The sequence below is a fragment of the Vombatus ursinus genome, unplaced genomic scaffold (genome assembly GCF_900497805.2).
Source record: "Vombatus ursinus unplaced genomic scaffold, bare-nosed wombat genome assembly UNPS02006874.1, whole genome shotgun sequence".
Taxonomy (NCBI): domain Eukaryota; kingdom Metazoa; phylum Chordata; class Mammalia; order Diprotodontia; family Vombatidae; genus Vombatus; species Vombatus ursinus.
The window spans coordinates 10568405-10584853 of NW_020946652.1; the positions used below are offsets into that span (position 1 = coordinate 10568405).

At 43.1% G+C, this 16449-nt stretch overlaps 1 protein-coding gene across 3 annotated transcripts in view; it reads left to right on the forward strand.

Annotated features, from left to right (window-relative positions):
- The window catches only part of DYNC1I1 (dynein cytoplasmic 1 intermediate chain 1), a 187890-nt gene that overhangs the window by 19566 nt on the left and 151875 nt on the right, over positions 1-16449 (forward strand). For all 3 annotated transcript variants that reach the window (XM_027848896.1, XM_027848895.1, XM_027848897.1), the window contains one exon: positions 5014-5130. In XM_027848896.1, coding sequence (XP_027704697.1) covers positions 5023-5130 — 108 coding nt within the window. In that variant the 5' untranslated portion in view covers positions 5014-5022. The remainder of the gene's footprint in view (positions 1-5013; positions 5131-16449) is intronic.

The following is a 16449-nucleotide window of genomic DNA, read 5'->3' on the forward strand; positions in this document are numbered from 1 at the left end:
TTTTGCAGCAGCAGAACCCAAGGCCCACAAGTGGTGTCCCTACCATGCTGCCTTCCTGGCCAGCTCCCACCCCAGTGCTACACATCTGTCCTTCTGACCTCCTAAGCTATCTTGGCCTGGGAAAAATGTCTTACCTCAATCTTTTGTTGCCTATGCAGCTTCAGAATTTGATTTAACATGTTATTTTAAAGTTGTTTTTAGGAGAATATTGGGAGAGCTTGCCTTGAATGCTCCTCTACTCTACCATCTTGCTTCCCAATCTCTTTTTCACACCTTCTTTAAGAGTTTATTTTGCTTCTAATTCCTCCCTTTATCTACCTTCCTTATTATCCCCTCATTTTTATTAATCCCATTTCCTTCAATTTCTCTATTACATAAGATGTATTTCTGTGCCCAGCTGTGTGTATATGTATATTCTCTTCTTGTTTGACCAGTTCAGATGAGAGTGAGTTTCAAGTGTTACCATTCCCCCTCACTGTCCCCTCCTTATTGCATAAACTTCTCCTCAAACACCCCGTTCATATGAGATAATTTCTCCCATTCTTCTTCTCCTTGGGTGTAGGGTTGTTGTTTGCTTTTTTTTTTGCCACCATTTCCATTTTTTTTTTTTTGAGATCCTCAAAACATAACAGAATCACTCCCAGGCTTTCTGTTTAATTAGACTTTTTCTATGGCCCCTAATGATAAAGTTATGAGTGATTACATGTATTTTCATATGTAAGAATGTAAACAGTTTTACCTTGTTTAGTTCCTAATGATTGTTGGTTCATATTTAACTATTTATGCTTCTCTTGACTCCTGTGTGTTTATACGTCGTATATTCTACTCAGATCTGGTCTTTTCCTCAGGAATGCTTAAAAGTATTCTATTGCATAAAAGGTCATTTTCCTCTGTAGGATTATTCTTAGTTTTGCTGGGTAGGTTATTCTTGGTTGTAATCCTAGCTCCTTTTTCTGGAATGCCATATTCTAAGCTCTCCTTTTCTTTATAGTGATGGCTGCTAAATTATGTGTGATCCTGACTGTACTTGTGCTCCTCAGTACTTGAATTCCTTCTTTTTCTCTACTTAGAGTATTTTTCTTTGAACTGGGAGCTCTAGATTTTGTCTATAATATTTTTGGGAGTTTTTATTTTGGAATTTCTTTCAGAAAGTGACATATGCATTCTTTTAATTTCTACTTTGTCTTCTAGTTCTAAGATATCTAGGCAGCTTTCTTTTATGACTTCTTAAAATATTATGTCTAGGTTCTTTATTTGTAGTTTTCAAGTAATCCAATGATTCTTAAATTATCCTTCATGTGTTTTCCAGGTCAGCTGTTTTCCCGATTAGAGAGTTCAAAATTTTGCTTTTGAATTTATTTTATTACTTTTCCATGTGTCATAGGGTCATTAGCTTCCATTTGTCCAATTCTAATTTTCAAAGAGATCTTTTCTTTTTTTTCTTTTCAATAGTATTCTATTTTTTCAATTACATGTAAAGATAATTTTCAACATTCATTTTTATAAGATTTTGAATTCCAAATTTTTTCTCCCTCCTTCCCTCCCATCCCCCCTCCCCAAGATGGCAAGCAATCTGATATAGGTTATATATGTACAATCATGGAAACATATTTCCACATTAGTCATGTTGTGAAAGAAGGAACAGAGTAAAAGGGAAAAACCCCCCAAAAATGAAAAAAATGAAAATAGTCTGCTTTGATCAGCATTCAGACTCCATAGTTCTTTCTCTGGATGTGGATGGCATTTTCCATCATGAGTCTTTTGGAATGGTCTTGCATCATTATATTGCTGAAAAGGACTAAGTCATTCAAAGTTGATCATTGCACAATGTTTCTATTACTGTACAATGTTCTGGTTCTGCTCACTTCACTCAGCATCAGTGAATGTAAGTCCAGGTTTTTCTGAAATTCACCTGCTCATCATTTCTTATAGCACAATGGTATTCCATTACATTCATATACCACAACTTCTTCAGCCATTCCTCAATTGATAGGCATTCCCTCAATTTCCAATTTGCCACCACAAAAAGATCTACTATAAATATTTTTGTACAAATAGGTCCTTTTCCCTTTTTTTATAATCTTTTTGGGATACATACCTAGCAGCAGTATTGCTGAATCAAAAGGCATACACCATTTGATTGTCCTTTGTGTATAGTTCTAAATTGTTTTCCAGAATGGTTGGATCAGTTCACAACTCCACCAACAATGCATCAATATCCTAATTTTCTCACATTCTCTCTAACATTTATCATTTTCCTTTTCTGTCATATTAGCCAATCTGATAGGTGTGCTGTGGTACCTCAGAGTTGTTTTAATTTGTATTTCTCTAATCAATAGCGATTTAGAGCATTTTTTTTTCATATGACTATAGATAGTTTTAATTTCTTCATCTTAGAATTGCCTGTTCATATCTTTTTAACTATTTATTAATTGAGGGATGAATTGCATTCTTATAAATTTGAGTCAGTTCTCTATATATTTTAGAAATGAGGCCTTTATTGGAAACATTTGTTGTAAAAATTATTTCCCATCTTTCCACTTTCCTTCTAATCTTGGTGTTGCATTGGTTTAGTTTGTGCAAAAATTTTTTAATTTAATGTAATCAAAATTGTCCATTTTGCATTTTATACTGTTCTGTATTTCTTGCTTGGTCTTAAATTCTTCCCTTCTCCATAGATCTGATAGGTAAACTATTCATTGCTCTCCTAATTTGCTTAAGGTAACACCCTTTATATCTAAATCATATACTCATTTTGACTTTATCTTGGCATAGGGTGGAAGATGTTGGTCTATGCCTAGTTTCTGTCATACTATTTTCCAGTTTTCACAGCAGTTTTTGTCACATAGTGAGTTCTTATCCCAGAAGCTGGGGTCTTTGGATTTATCCAACAGTAGATTACTATAATCATTGACTACTGTGTCTTGGGTGCCTAACTTATTCCACTGATCCACCAGTATATTTCTGAGCCAATACCAGATAGTTTTGATAATACTATAAAGATTTATTTTTTTCATTAAGGTTTTGTATCTCTTTCTCCATGCTGTTGATTTTCTTTTCACATGTTTCTTCCCTATGTCTCGCTTCTTTCCCTTCTTTTTCCATTATCACTCTCATTTGGCTTTTAAAGTCACTTTTATCTCTCTCTCTCTCTTTTTTTTTTTAACATTTTTACTTAAAGTTTTGAGTTCTAAATTCTATTCCTCCCTCCCCTCCCTGAGTCAGCAAGTAATCAGATATAGGTTATACCTGTGCAATTATGTGAAACATTTCCACATTAGTAATTTTGTATAAGAAGACTCAAATAAAAGAAAAAAAGTAAGAGAAAGAAAGTGAAAAATAGCATGCTTCAGTCTGTATTCAATCAATATCAGTTCTTTCTCTGGAGGCATATAATATGCTTCTTTTATCTCTCTTTTAATTCTTGCTTTAACTCTTCTAAGAATTCTTGTTGGACTTGTGTCCAAGCTGCATTTTTCTTTGAGGTTTTACTTGTAGATATTTTGTAGTCACTGTCTTCTTCTGTGTTTTGTCTTGAGTTCTTTTTCCCATAACAACTCTTTATGGTTGGGTTCTTTTTGTGTTTGCTCATTCTTCCAGCCTACTTCTTGATTTTATGTTAATGGTGTGCTCTGTTCACTTCTGAGTGGGGTAGGGTAGATGTTCTGGCCTGAGCTTACCTCCTTTTGTGTCTTTCTGCTGCTTTTGCAGCTTAGTCTGGGAGCCTGCAAGTTTTCAGGGCTCTCAAAGCATTGGGATCTAGGGAAAGGTTTGTTTACTGCCCCCTTGGTCTGAGCTCTACAAGCTCCTGACCCAGGTTTGCGTCTGTCAGCTTGGCCTTGGTTGGGGGTACTAGCATACTGTTATTAAATCTCGTTAGCCTGCTGGGAGGTTCTGCAGGTTCAGTGTGACCAAACTGCTGGCTTCCCTATGGTCTGGGTCTCCTGCCCTGGTGATTCTGCTGCAGGTGTATGTGCAGAGCTAAAACTTAGAACAGTCTCTTCTATGCTCCTGGGCTCAGAGGTACAAAAGATCGGGGGGTTTTGTTTTCTTCTCCATTGTTTAACCCACTCACATTTAAAGTTATGACAGCTTTATGTTCTCCTTCCTTTGTTTCTCATTGTTTCTTTTTACCCCTGAATTAGGATTTCCCCCCCTTTCCTCTGTATTTTTGGTTATTGTTTTTTAATTTGCTTGTCTTAAGCAACTCGGTCCCCAAAAGCTCTCTCCCCCTCCCCTTCAAGCTCAGCCTCACCTTTATGCCTGCCCTAATTTTAGAATTTTGATTAACTTATTAATTCCTTTTTCTTCCTTCCTTTTATCTAGTTATCTCATTCTTTGTTCCCTCAGTTAGTCAAGTAAAATCCCTCTTCCTCTCTTTCCCTTCCTCTAATTGTTTGGTTTGTTAGTTTTTATTCCATTTTCTGTACCTTTTTTTTTAAAGTACTTCTTTCCTTCATCCTCTTTTTAGACCTCACCTCCATTTTCTTCCATACTCTACTCTTCCCTCAAAAAGGCCCTTGACATCATACCCCACTACACCCACCTCTCCTCTAGTCTTTGATGAAGTGGTCTTTCTTCTTGCCAATACCAGTGACTCAGCTGGATCCTACTATTTCTTGTCTCTTTGTATTGTAGACTTGTATTCTTTGACTCATGGCCTTTCTCCTTATTTTCTCCTTCTTCTGTCTCCATATTCCTCACAGGAGGAAACCTTCTGCAGTGCCTCTTTTGAGTTTGTTCTGTGTTACTGCCTTGGAGATCTTGCCCCCTGCTCCTTTTCCCTTGTGCCTCACTCTTGGGAATACCGATCCTGCAGGGTTTAGAGAGGATTGCCCCAGAGGAGGATTTTTCTGTGTCCCCGATTAGGCAGCCTCCCTGTGATCAGTTTTACCCTATCTGCCACACAGTCTCCTTTCAGGGTCCATGCCTTCCCAGTCAGGAAGCAAATAAAGAAATGACAGAATGATTCTTCCCTGTTATTTACATGTTTCCTTTTGCTTGTTTCCCCAGGAAGTCACGATGTCTGACAAAAGTGACTTAAAAGCTGAGCTGGAACGAAAGAAGCAGCGGTTAGCCCAGATCAGGGAGGAAAAGAAACGGAAGGAAGAGGAACGGAAAAAGAAAGAGGTGAGTGCTAAGGAAGAAGCCCACTCAAGGGCATTTACCCTAGTCTGTCTCCTTTGGCCACTGAGAATTTAGGTCTCAGAGAGAGTTTATGCCTGGCCTTGCTAGACTTGGTAAACAGGATGCCTGCTGTCAGCTTCACCTGTCTACTTTGGGCCACCAGAGCTGAGTTCTCCTCGTGTCAGCCCAAGGGACACAGGGGAGGAGTCACCCTCTTAATGTCACTCAGGCTCATTGTCAGAACCTGGAAGGGACATTAGACACAGTCAGCTGAGGGGGAAGTGAAGGGAAAACAGTGATTTCTATCCCTTTCCCTTCCCTTTCCATTTCCTCTTCTCCCCTCCCTGCCCTCCCTTCCCCTCTCCTCCCCTCTCTTCCTTTTTTCTCCCCACTCCTCCCCTCTTCTCCCCTCCTGTCCTCTCATCTCCTTTCCTCTTCTCCTTCCTCTCCCCTCCCTTCTTTTCCCCTGTTCTCCTCTCCTCTCTTCTCTTCTAGTCTCTTCTCCTTTCTCTCCTCTCCTCTCTCTTCCTTTCATTATCTCAACAGCGTCCCTAGTTTTAGTTATCATCACTACACAGGTGACTCTCAGATTGTTATGCCTAGCCCCTCTCCCTCCTATAATGAAAAACCAGGGAGCATTTTTTGACCTCACCTCCATTTTCTTCCCTACTCTCCCCTTCCCTCCCAAAGGCCCTTGATGTCATCTCTGACTTTCCTCCGGTCTTGGATGAAGTTATCTTTCTCTTTGCCAGAGCTAGTGCCTCTACAAGATTCCATTCTTTCTCTCTCCTTATATTGCCCAGAACCAAACCCACAGCTCACTTCCCAGCCAGCAGTTCAGAATGTACCACACCTTCTAGCTGTCCTTTATGTTTTGTCTTTTCCTATTAGAATGTTGGCTCCTTGAGGTGAGGGAATGACTCTCTAGTTTGTATTTGTATCTCCAGAACTTCGCTAAGCACCTGGCACAAAGTAAGTGCTTAATTAATGCTTGCTCAGTCTATCTGGCTGTCATCTTCTCCAGCTGATTGTCACCACTCTCATGACCCCACCCTCTCCTTATCTATTGCTCCTTCCCTGCTGCTTACAAACATGTTCATGTCTCTTTCATCTTAAAAACAAAATCATAACCCTTCCATCCCTTCCATTCCCTCAAGGTATTATTGCTTTTCCTTTTCATAGTGGTCCTAGCAGAAGCTGTCTACACTAGCTGCTTGTACTTCTTCTCCACCCACTAGCTCAGGACCCCTTGCTGTCTATCTGTCTTCCAGCCTCACCATTGAACTGAGCCTGCCCTTTACAAAGTCATCCAGATCTCCAAGGGCTTCTTCTCGATCCTCATTCTCCTTGACCTCTCTGCAGACTTTGACATTGTTAATCACCCTCTTCTCCTCAATATTCTCTTCTCTCTAGGTTTTCATGACATGGCCCTGTCCTGGTTCTCCTCCTACTCTCTCTGGCTGTTCCTTCTCAGTCACTTTTGCTAAATACTAGTAATGATGATAACAGCTAGTATTTATATAGTACATTAAGATTTGCAAAGCACTTTGCAATATTATCTCATTCTATCCTTACAACAACTACTCGAGGTAGGTGCTATTATTAACTCCATTTTACAGTTGAAACTGAGGCAGATAGAGGTTAAATGACTTTTCAGGGGTCACATAGCTAGTAAATATCGGAGGCTGGATCTGAACTCAAACCTTCCTGACTTCAGGCACAGAGCTCTATCCACTGTGCCACCTCTGCCTTTCCCCCATGCCTAGAACACACTCTCTTCACTTCTACCATGTAGCCTTCCTAACTTCCTTCAAAGCTCAGTATATATAGATTTTTCTCCACTTTATGACGCCCATCTCAATTCCTCAGCTCCTACTGCCCTTCCTCGCCTAATTTATTTTATTTAATGTCTTTATATTTTGTATTTGCTTAGATGGGTTCTTGTGGTCTCCCTCAGCAGAATGCAAGATCTTTGAATGCTGGAATTATCTTACATTTGTGTTAGTGATCTGGCACCCAGTGGGCAAATAAGTGTGGCATCTCTAAGTAGGTTGGGCTGGGCTGGGTAGGACAATGCTTTCTCCAGCTGAGTGTTATGGTGCTCCTTTAGATGAAGTATAACAGAGTCCTAGGATTTGTAGAAACTTCTTCTCTGTGACTCTCTCAGAGGTGATCTGTCGCCTCCAGGTAGGAGAGGAGAGAAAAAATGGCCTCCCCAATTAGACAAATTCTGCCTGACTTAAAACGTCCCACCCTCAAGGGGCAGCTAGATGGCACAGTGGATAGAGCACCAGCCCTGAAGTCAGGAGGACCTGAGTTCAAATCCAGCCTCAGACCAAACACTTGATCACTTACTAGCTGTGTGACCTTGGGCAAGTCACTTAACCCCAATTGCCTAAAAGAAAAAAGAAGAAAAAAAAAAGAAAACCTCCCACCCTCAAGAAGATGCTCCTTGTTGCCTTAGGGTAATTGGTCCCAAGGGCAGCTAGGCACCACAGTGTCTAGAGCACGAGACCTGGAGTCAGGAAGACTCATCTTCCTGGGTTCAAATCTAGTCTAAGACACTAATTAGCTGCGTGACCCTGGGCAAGTCACTTCACCCTGTTTGCTTCAGTTCCTCACCTATAAACTGTGCTGGAGAAGGAAATGGCAAACCACTCCAGTATCTTTGGCAAGAAAATCCCACGTGGGTAATGAACAAAAAGTCAGACACAAGTGAAAAGGGACTAAACAATGAACAGTCCTGATTCACTCACTTCCCCCTCCCATGATCCTTTGGGAATCTCGAGTAGATGAGTGTCTGGGGGCAAGCTGAATGCTGCCCATGTCTTGGAGGTCTGGTCTTTGTCTTACTGGCCTCTTCATTTACAGTTGAGCTCTTTGAGCCTCGGACCCTTTTCAGGCTGAGCACTGTCCTCTTTACACATCCTGCAGACTTTCAGTTTTGGCTGATGTGTCTGGGGCTCCCTTCCTACACGGGTTACGAAACTGCCAACCAGGAGAGTTGTGCCTTGGTCAAGGTCACCTCACTAATGGGCAGGAGACCCAGGAGACCATAGCCTTCTGCCTCTGAGACCTCAGCTTTGTCTTCTGGTCAGTGTCCTCAAAGGTATCCTTGCTTGGGCCTGGCCAGGTATGGCTTCCATCCCGGGAGATCAGCGGGAGAGGTTTCAAATGGGCGTTCCTCCCTCACCAAAAAAAAAGCTATCTTTGGATAGCTCAGAGCCAAAAAGCCAAATTCTGCACAGCCTTGGGAGCTTCCTTTAGGGCCAGGCTGTTCTCTTGGAAGCCTGAGGCCTGGCAGGAGGGCTTCCTCTCTTTGGCCTGTGGGCACTGCATCCACCCCGGTCCCAACCGTCCAGGGAATCCGGGTCTCACCACATCTGCAGCCCAGCCAGCCAGAATCCCCCTGCCCTTAGACTGTGAGTGACGGGCAGCTTGCTTTCGGGACTGTTCTCCCTGCAAGGTGGCCAGGCATACAGGATGCTGATCAGCCTTCCGTCTGCCTGGCCCCCCTGTCATTAGCCAGGGATGGAAAGCTCCTGTTTATTCTTGAGGCGCCGATCCTGTCCTTATGCAGGCCGATCGCATGCTGATAGGGGGCGGGTGCTCATTTCCAGCAAAATCAAAGAAGTTTCGAGATAGGATATTTTCCTCCCTTCAAGTGTCGATACTCGGGAGAAGTCAAGGGCACCAGTTGTCCCGGGCTAATTACGAGTTTCTTTCGAAACTGACATTCTCATCTCCCGCCCGAATTTCACAGAATGATTCTGAGATAGGATGAGGCTCAGCAAATGGCATTCCACCTCAGGCGTCTGCTTCGTCTTTGGCATTTCATGAATCTGGGGGTGTGGAGGATGGGGGGAGGGGGGAGGCAATTCCGGCTGAAGACGACCTCGGAAGGGGAGCAGGAGCCAGTTGGATCCTGCCGTCCTCCAGTCAGATCTCAGTCCTGTAGGGATCCCAGTGCTGTGAATCCCAGAGACTGAGTTCAAATCCCAGCTCTCCCCTAGCTAGCAAACTGTCGAACCTCTTTGGGTCTTAGTCTGTGCAGTACGAGAAGCAGACTAGAGATCTCTAAGGTCACTTCAGGCGCTGGACACAACTCCAACTGGTTCGATTTTCAGTGGGGGTATTTACACCTCTGAAATCAGCAAACACGGCCTTGACTGATTATTTAATGATTGCCCAGACTTAAGAAAGGGATAGAGAAAATGTTAATGATGCAGATTATACTTAAGAGTCCATCTTATGTTTTCAGTACTGTGGGCCTCGAGTTTTTCACAGAGCTGAACCTTAAATTCCTGGTTGTTAAATATTTACTAGCACTCCAGGGCTTCCAGGGTGAAAGAAAAAAAAGATACATTTAACACTGGAAGAATCAGGCCACCAATTGATGCATTTAAAAAAACCCCACCATAATTATATATAATCTGTGCAAATGCACTTTGTTTTTTCACGATAAATTTTAATTGACGTTTTCTGTTCCTTGCGTGACCATAGTTATCCCATGCACCTCTGTAAAGAAAAAAAAATCAGCACAATTGATCAGCACATTGAAAAAGTCTGAATGCAGGTGGAATGTGGGACACTGGCAAACTTTTACCTCCATCAAGGGTACGTTAACGTGTCCTTTCATCTCTCATCATTCGAGTTCAATCAATTAATCCACAAACATTTGTTGGTGTTGTTAAGTCATTGTTCAGTGTGTCTGACTCTTGGTGACCCCATCTGGGGTTTTCTTGGCAAAGATACTGGAATGGTTTGCCATTCCCTTCTCCAGCTTATTTTATAGATGAGGAAACTGAGGCAAACAGAGTGAAATGACTTGCCCAGGGTCACCCAGTTAGAAAATATCTGAGGCTGGATTTGATGAAGTCTAGAGGTTAGGGGTCCTGGAATCCCAAAATCATGACAAGCAGGTCCTGCCCGAAAGAATTTGACCCAAGCCTTCTTTCAGCCAAAGACAAGGTTTATTAGAACATTGTCGTATTGGGTAGACTCTTAAAGAGTCTAAACATGGGTTATTGGCTAGATTGTGAAAATCTGAGCAGTGGTTAGATTCTAAGAATCCCAGCATCTTAATGGAGACAAGATGGACCTTATGTACAGAAAGACTGTGGGAGGGATCTAGCAGTGGCCAAGTAATTTGGGGTGACTGGAAGAAGGGCTTAAGGAGATCTGGATGGAAGTGACCAGTAAACTGGGGTGAAGAGAACTCCTGGGACCTGGACAATGGAGCCTAGCTAGGATTAAGAGTGGGAAATGGCCAGGGACCATAGGGAGCTAAGACAAAGGAGAGGAGATTGGGTGTAGCCACAAAGAAAGTCCAGTTGATGGGATTATAGCCTCAGGCTAAAGCCAGAGATTTGGCCATGTGGGAAAGTCCGGGGTTTTTCCTTTCTGGGGTCCAGATCCCAACCCCATCAGATTTGAACTCAGGAAGACTTCCTGACTCCAGGTCCAGTGCTCTATCCACTATACCACCTAGCTGCCCATGTTTGACTCTTTGTGACCCCATAGACTAAATACCCATGAGGTTTCCTTGGTGAGGATACTGGAGTGGTTTGCCATTTCCTTCTCCAGTTTTAGGCAAGTAGGGGTTCAGTGACTTGCCCAGGGTCACACAGCTAGAGTGTTTGAGGTCATATTTGAACTCTGATCTTTCTGACTCCAGGCCCTTCATTCTATCCATTGCACCATCTAACTGTACCTATGTTCCAGGCACTATGTTAAGCACTGAGGATACAAAAAGAGGCAAAAGACAGTCCCTGACCTCAAGGAGCTTCCAGTATAATCGGGGAGCCAACATGCAAATACGTCTGTACAAAGAAAGCTGCCCACAGGATAGTTAGGAGACAGTGAACAGAGGGAAGGCACCAGAATGAGCAGGGGCTGGGAAGTCCTCCCCGATCCCAGTAATTCTGTTCCATTCACTTTTCATTCTGATGTTTTCAGTCACATTGCAGTAGTTACTGAATATGTTGTTTTCTTGGCTCCGCTCACATCAGTTCATGCACTTCTGCTGCTCGTTGTCACCATGCAATTATGGGGTGAGAGTGTGAGCAGAGCACCCTGGCTCGCATCACAGAGCGTGCCACAAAGCATGAGCCTGAGGAGTCTGAGCCACCACCAGTCTGGCAGGGGTAGGGGCTACCTTTCCTGCTGCTAATTTGTGTGGCTGTTCCCTCCTTAGAGCTGTTGGTGTCTTAGCTTGCAGGTACGACTGCAATTTACTTTATCTCTTTGCATAACTCCTATATAGGGAGTTTTAAAAGTTTGTGAAGATGAGAGAAAACGTGGAGTGTTACATCTTTTTGGTCACCTAACCCAGAAGGTGATACTGGCTTATTTAAATTCTCTATTTCTTATTCTGTTCTTCTGGGCATTTCATATTTTTGTGAAGTTATGTTTTATTTAAGTTGTTGATTTTATTGGCATATTTTAAAAATAGCCTTTAAAACTTCATTTATTTCTTGTGAAATCTTTTTCATTGGGGGGAGGGGTTAAGCAACGGGCTTAAGTGACTTGCCCAGGGTCATACAGCTAGTAAGTGTCAAGTGTCTGAGGCTGGATTTGAACACAAGCTCTCCTGACTCCAGAGCCAGTGCTCTATCCACTTCGCCACCTAGCTGCTCCTAATCTTTTTTCATTTTTGACCATTGTAATTTGGTTTTCTTTTTCTTTTTTAAAATTAAGTTATCTAAGGATTTGTTGATTTTATAATGTAGTTTCCCTGTTTATCCCTTTTAATCAAGTGTGTTTTTGTTGTTGCCTCATCTGAGATAATGACTGTTACCTTTGCCTTTTTTTTTTTTTAACTTCAGCTGAAGCATGATAGATTTTGTTCTAACCCCTTATTTTCACTCAGTTTAAATCTTATTGTTTCAGCTGGATTTCTTGTACACAGCATATGCTTGGATTCTGCTCTCTAATCCATTATGCTACCCTCTTCTTTTTTTATGGGTAAGTTCATCCCATTTGCATTCACAATGATAATTAATTATGTATTTCCCTCTATCCTGATCTCTTATACTTCCTCCTTTCCCTGCCCCCTGCCCCCTTCCCCCTTTATACAAAGAAGAGGGCTCAGCATTAGTATAGAACCTGTTTCCATTCACCTGCCCCTTTCCTCTTCTGAATCCAGATCCTAGTTTAGGTTCTTCCTCTTGTTTTCATTCCTTTTAACTCTTCTTTATGATCCACTCTCTGAGATTAAAATTTATTTGCTTATGATGAATCTCTTCCTCAATCTACCTGCTCTTCTTCCATCCCCATATCTCTGCCTTCTTCTTATTTCTTTGTCTCTCTCTCTCTCTCTCTCTCTCTCTCTCTCTCTCTCCTCTTTGTCTCTGTTCTCTCTGTCTCTCTGTCTCTCCCCCCTCCCCATGTATGTGTTCTAACTTCCTTTGGCTGCTTCAAAAGGAAGGTTCCAATGATGGCTCTGCCCCCCTACCCTGTCTTTTTTCTATTTGTGCTCTCTGATTTTGTAAGATGGTAATTTCTCTACTCTTTTCTTTCCTAATGTATTCCTCTTTTCTTCTCCCTTTCTTTTCTTCTTTTAAGATTACCTGAACATAACAAAACCACTCCCTCTGTCTTATTTAATTCTTTCTATGACCTCTGATGACATTAGATTTCTATAGAGACACTTGTTTCATCTCCCCTTTTAGAAGATAAACATTTCATCTCTGTATCATTCCTTCCTAGTGCTTGTATATAATTTCTATTTCTCTTATCTCCTGTGTTTGTATTTCGAAGTTTCTAACTCATCTCTGGTGTTTTCATCAGAAGCTTTGAAGTTCTCTATTCTGTTCATGGTTCATTCCCCATGTACTACCCCCTTCCCCTGCCCAGGCCCATATTCAGTTTTTCTAGGTACGTTATTCTTAGTGGTAAGCCTACATCTTTGGTCTCTTGTGTGATTGCATTTCAAGCTTTCTAGTCTTTTATGGTGGTAGTTGACAAAGCTGGCTTGATCTTAACTGTAGGTCCTTGGTACTGGAACTAATGACTTTCTGGTATTTTCTTGTATTTTCTGGGACCTCTGCTTTGGGGATCTTACATTTTTCATTTGGTGGTTTCTTTTAGGAAGTGATAGGTTGTTCTTTCTACTTTAACTTTGCCCTCTGGTTCTAATAGTTCTGGGCAGTTTTCACTCTTGAAATATGATATACAGTCTCTCTCTCTCTCTCTCTCTCTCTCTCTCTCTCTCTCTCTCTCTTTCATTTTTTTTTGTTCTTTGACTGGTTTTCCAGCTCATTTGTTTTACATATGAGATGCCCTACATTTTCTTCTCCTTTTTTTTTCCAGTCTTCGGGGACTAGGCCAGCCAGCCTCCATTCCCCTTCCAGCTCTGCTCTTGACTTTGCAGACTTCAAAATCATGCTACAACTGCTGTCTCATCCTGGAACTTCCCTTGCCACCCAGGGCCTCCTTGCCCTGTAATATTCAACTGCTGTTGTCACCTTCCCACCATGGAATATCCTTCTGTCAGTCTCTCTTCTCCCACTGGTGATCTCTTCCTTCCCTTTGTGGAGGGGGCCAGGCCAGCCTGGCTTCATTCTCCTCCTGACTCTGTTTCTGACTTTCCAAACCATGTCCTTATGAAAGCTGTCTTCATCTCCTCCCACACGCTTTTATCTTCCCCTATTAGAAAGTAAGCTCCTTGAGGGCAGTGATTGTTTTTCTTTTACTTGAATTTTTATTCCTAACACTTAGCACCAGGTCTGGCAGGTATGAAGCACTTAAAAATGCTTGTTTCTTTCCTTCCTTCCTTTTAATAATTCTTGTTATTTCACGGAATCATTAACTTCTATTTGACATATTTTAATTTTCAGAGACTCTATTACTTGGGTAAGGTTTTTTACCTCATACTAAAATGTTCATTTTTCTTCCAAGCCTTTCCTCCAGATCTCTCATTCCTTTGCCAATTCTTTCCTCTAAAGTTCTCACTTTATTTATATCCTTTTTTTTTTTTGCTTTTTTTTTTGGGTGAGGCAATTGGGATTAAATGACTTGCCCAGGGTCACATGGCTAGTAAGTGTCAAGTGTCTGAGGTCGGATATAATATCATTTTAAAACTAATTCTTGCTTCCTTTCTTCTAGGAATTCTAATCAACCTTGTTGTGTCCAAGCTATGTTTGTCACGGGGGCTTTGCTGATAGGTATTTTGGAGTTAGTTATATCTTCTGTGTTTGTTTACTGGGTGTCCCTGTCTCCATAATAGCTTTCTTTTTATGGTCAAGGGGTCTTGTTTGCTTGTTTACTTGTTCTTCCAGACTTGCTTCTTGAATTATGATTTTATGTGTGGGCTGAGCTCTATGAACTTCTGGAGAGAATGTCGGGGCTTTGTTTGGTCCTATTATGTATTATCTGGGGGTCTATTGTTGCTTTTTTCTGGGTATTGTATGCTGTGCCCTTCAAGGGGCACTTGGGGTGGCACAGGCCAAGGAGATGAAGTGGTCTGATCAAGAGCATGGTATAATCACTGCCCTCTTCATCTAAGATTTGCAGACTCCCTACCCCAGGCTGTGATTGGGTAACACAGTCGCATACTTGCCCCTGGCTGGAGCTCCAGTGGACAATTGCTGGCCCCACATCCTGCTAATAAGTTTGAAGGCTCTAGAGGTACAGAAAAAACAAAAGGCAGCCTCCCACTGGGCTCCTTGCCTTGATTGGTTAGAGGAAGGCGCTCCCCCATCTGCATCTACAATCATGCTCTTGGGTCAGAGCAACACAGTGATTGGCTCAACTCGGGTTTTCGTTGCTTGACTCAACCTCCACGCTGGGGCTGGGGCCCAAGCGCTGTGGGTGCTCTCCTCTTCTGTGCACAGTCACCCAGTGCTAGGCATCAGCCCAGTTTCTGTGCAGCCCTTCTTGGCAATTCCTGCAGGCTTCTGGCTGCTTCCCTGGGCTGGCTGGGGCAGCCACAAGACATGCTCCTTATATTTTGTGATCACCGCTCTGTCTGGTGTTCTTTCTCCAGGCGTTTTTGAATAGTTATGGGAAAGCAATGCACCACACTGCTTCCTCCACTGCAAAAGCTGCCTGGCTGTTCTCCTGCCTCACGTCTTCCCCCTCCATTTTATTCTGAACGTGTGGTGCGTGTTCTCAAGAAGCACCTAGGACTCCATGGTGCCTCCAGGATCGAATCCAAACTTCCCTGGTAGCCATTTACAGTCCTTCGAAGCACCGCCTGTGTTTGCAGACTGACCATGCCCTATTGCCTCTCACATACTCTCTGTTCCCACCAAACTGCCTTCTTGCCCTTTCTCCCATGTGCCACCTCAGGGACTTTGTAGTGACTGCCCCCTGTGCCAGGACGGCTCTCCCTCCTCCCCTCTGCCTCTTAGAGCCCCTCAGTTTCCCTCAGAGATCCCTTAAACACCAGGAAGCCTTTCTTGGCCCTCCACCTCAGTCAGTGCTCCTTCCACTGACATTCCTTGGTATCTTTTCTTGGGTTCACACTGTACCCCCACCAGTAGAGTTGAAGCTCCTTCAAGGCAGGTACCGGTCTACTTTGGGCTTTGTATCTTTAGTGTCCCCAGAACCTAGCATACAGTAAGCACTTAATTGTTGCACCGACTAACACGTCTGAATTTTTCTTGTGCAAAGACGAGTCAAACATCTCATTTTCCCCCAGTGCTAAGTAGCCTTGCAGAAAGTGAGGGTGTTTGTTGGCAGGTATCCATGTACCAGAAGGGAGAATAAGGAACTAGATAGAAACCATTAGGGAGAATCAGTCTGGGCAAGCGGACAACGGCCAACGAGCACTTCCTTGCCTCTATGCGAGCCAGAGCCCTCTGCTGGCCTAAGAGAGTATGACAAAGGTTGCCCACAGGGCCGCCAGATGGCGCCGCAGAGCGCGGAGCCGACTGGAGGGGAGAGGGACTGAGTCACTAAGACCTGAGCTCAAATTCAGCCTCAGACACTAGCTGTGTGACCCTGGACAAGTTTTTTCACCTCTGTCTACCTCAGTTTCCCCCTCTGTAGAATTAGCTAGAGTAATAGCGCCGATCTCCCAGAATTGCAGCGAGGCTCCACTGAGATAATATTTGCAAGCGTGCTTAGCACAGTGCCTGGCATTTAATAAATGTGTTTTCCCTTCGTTGTCCCAGCCTCACACAGGTGGCTCCCAGGACCCTGCTAGGGAAGGCAGGTGGTGACAGGGACAGACCCCTCCCGGAGACATGTCCTGAGATCTGAGCCGCCAGGCTCCCAGACAGCGTCTGTGAGGACAGAGGCAGAGAGGAGCGTGTCCCAGGGAGGCAGTCCTGTCTTGTCCAGGGGAATAAGCATGTTGGTGTGTCTAGGAACCCT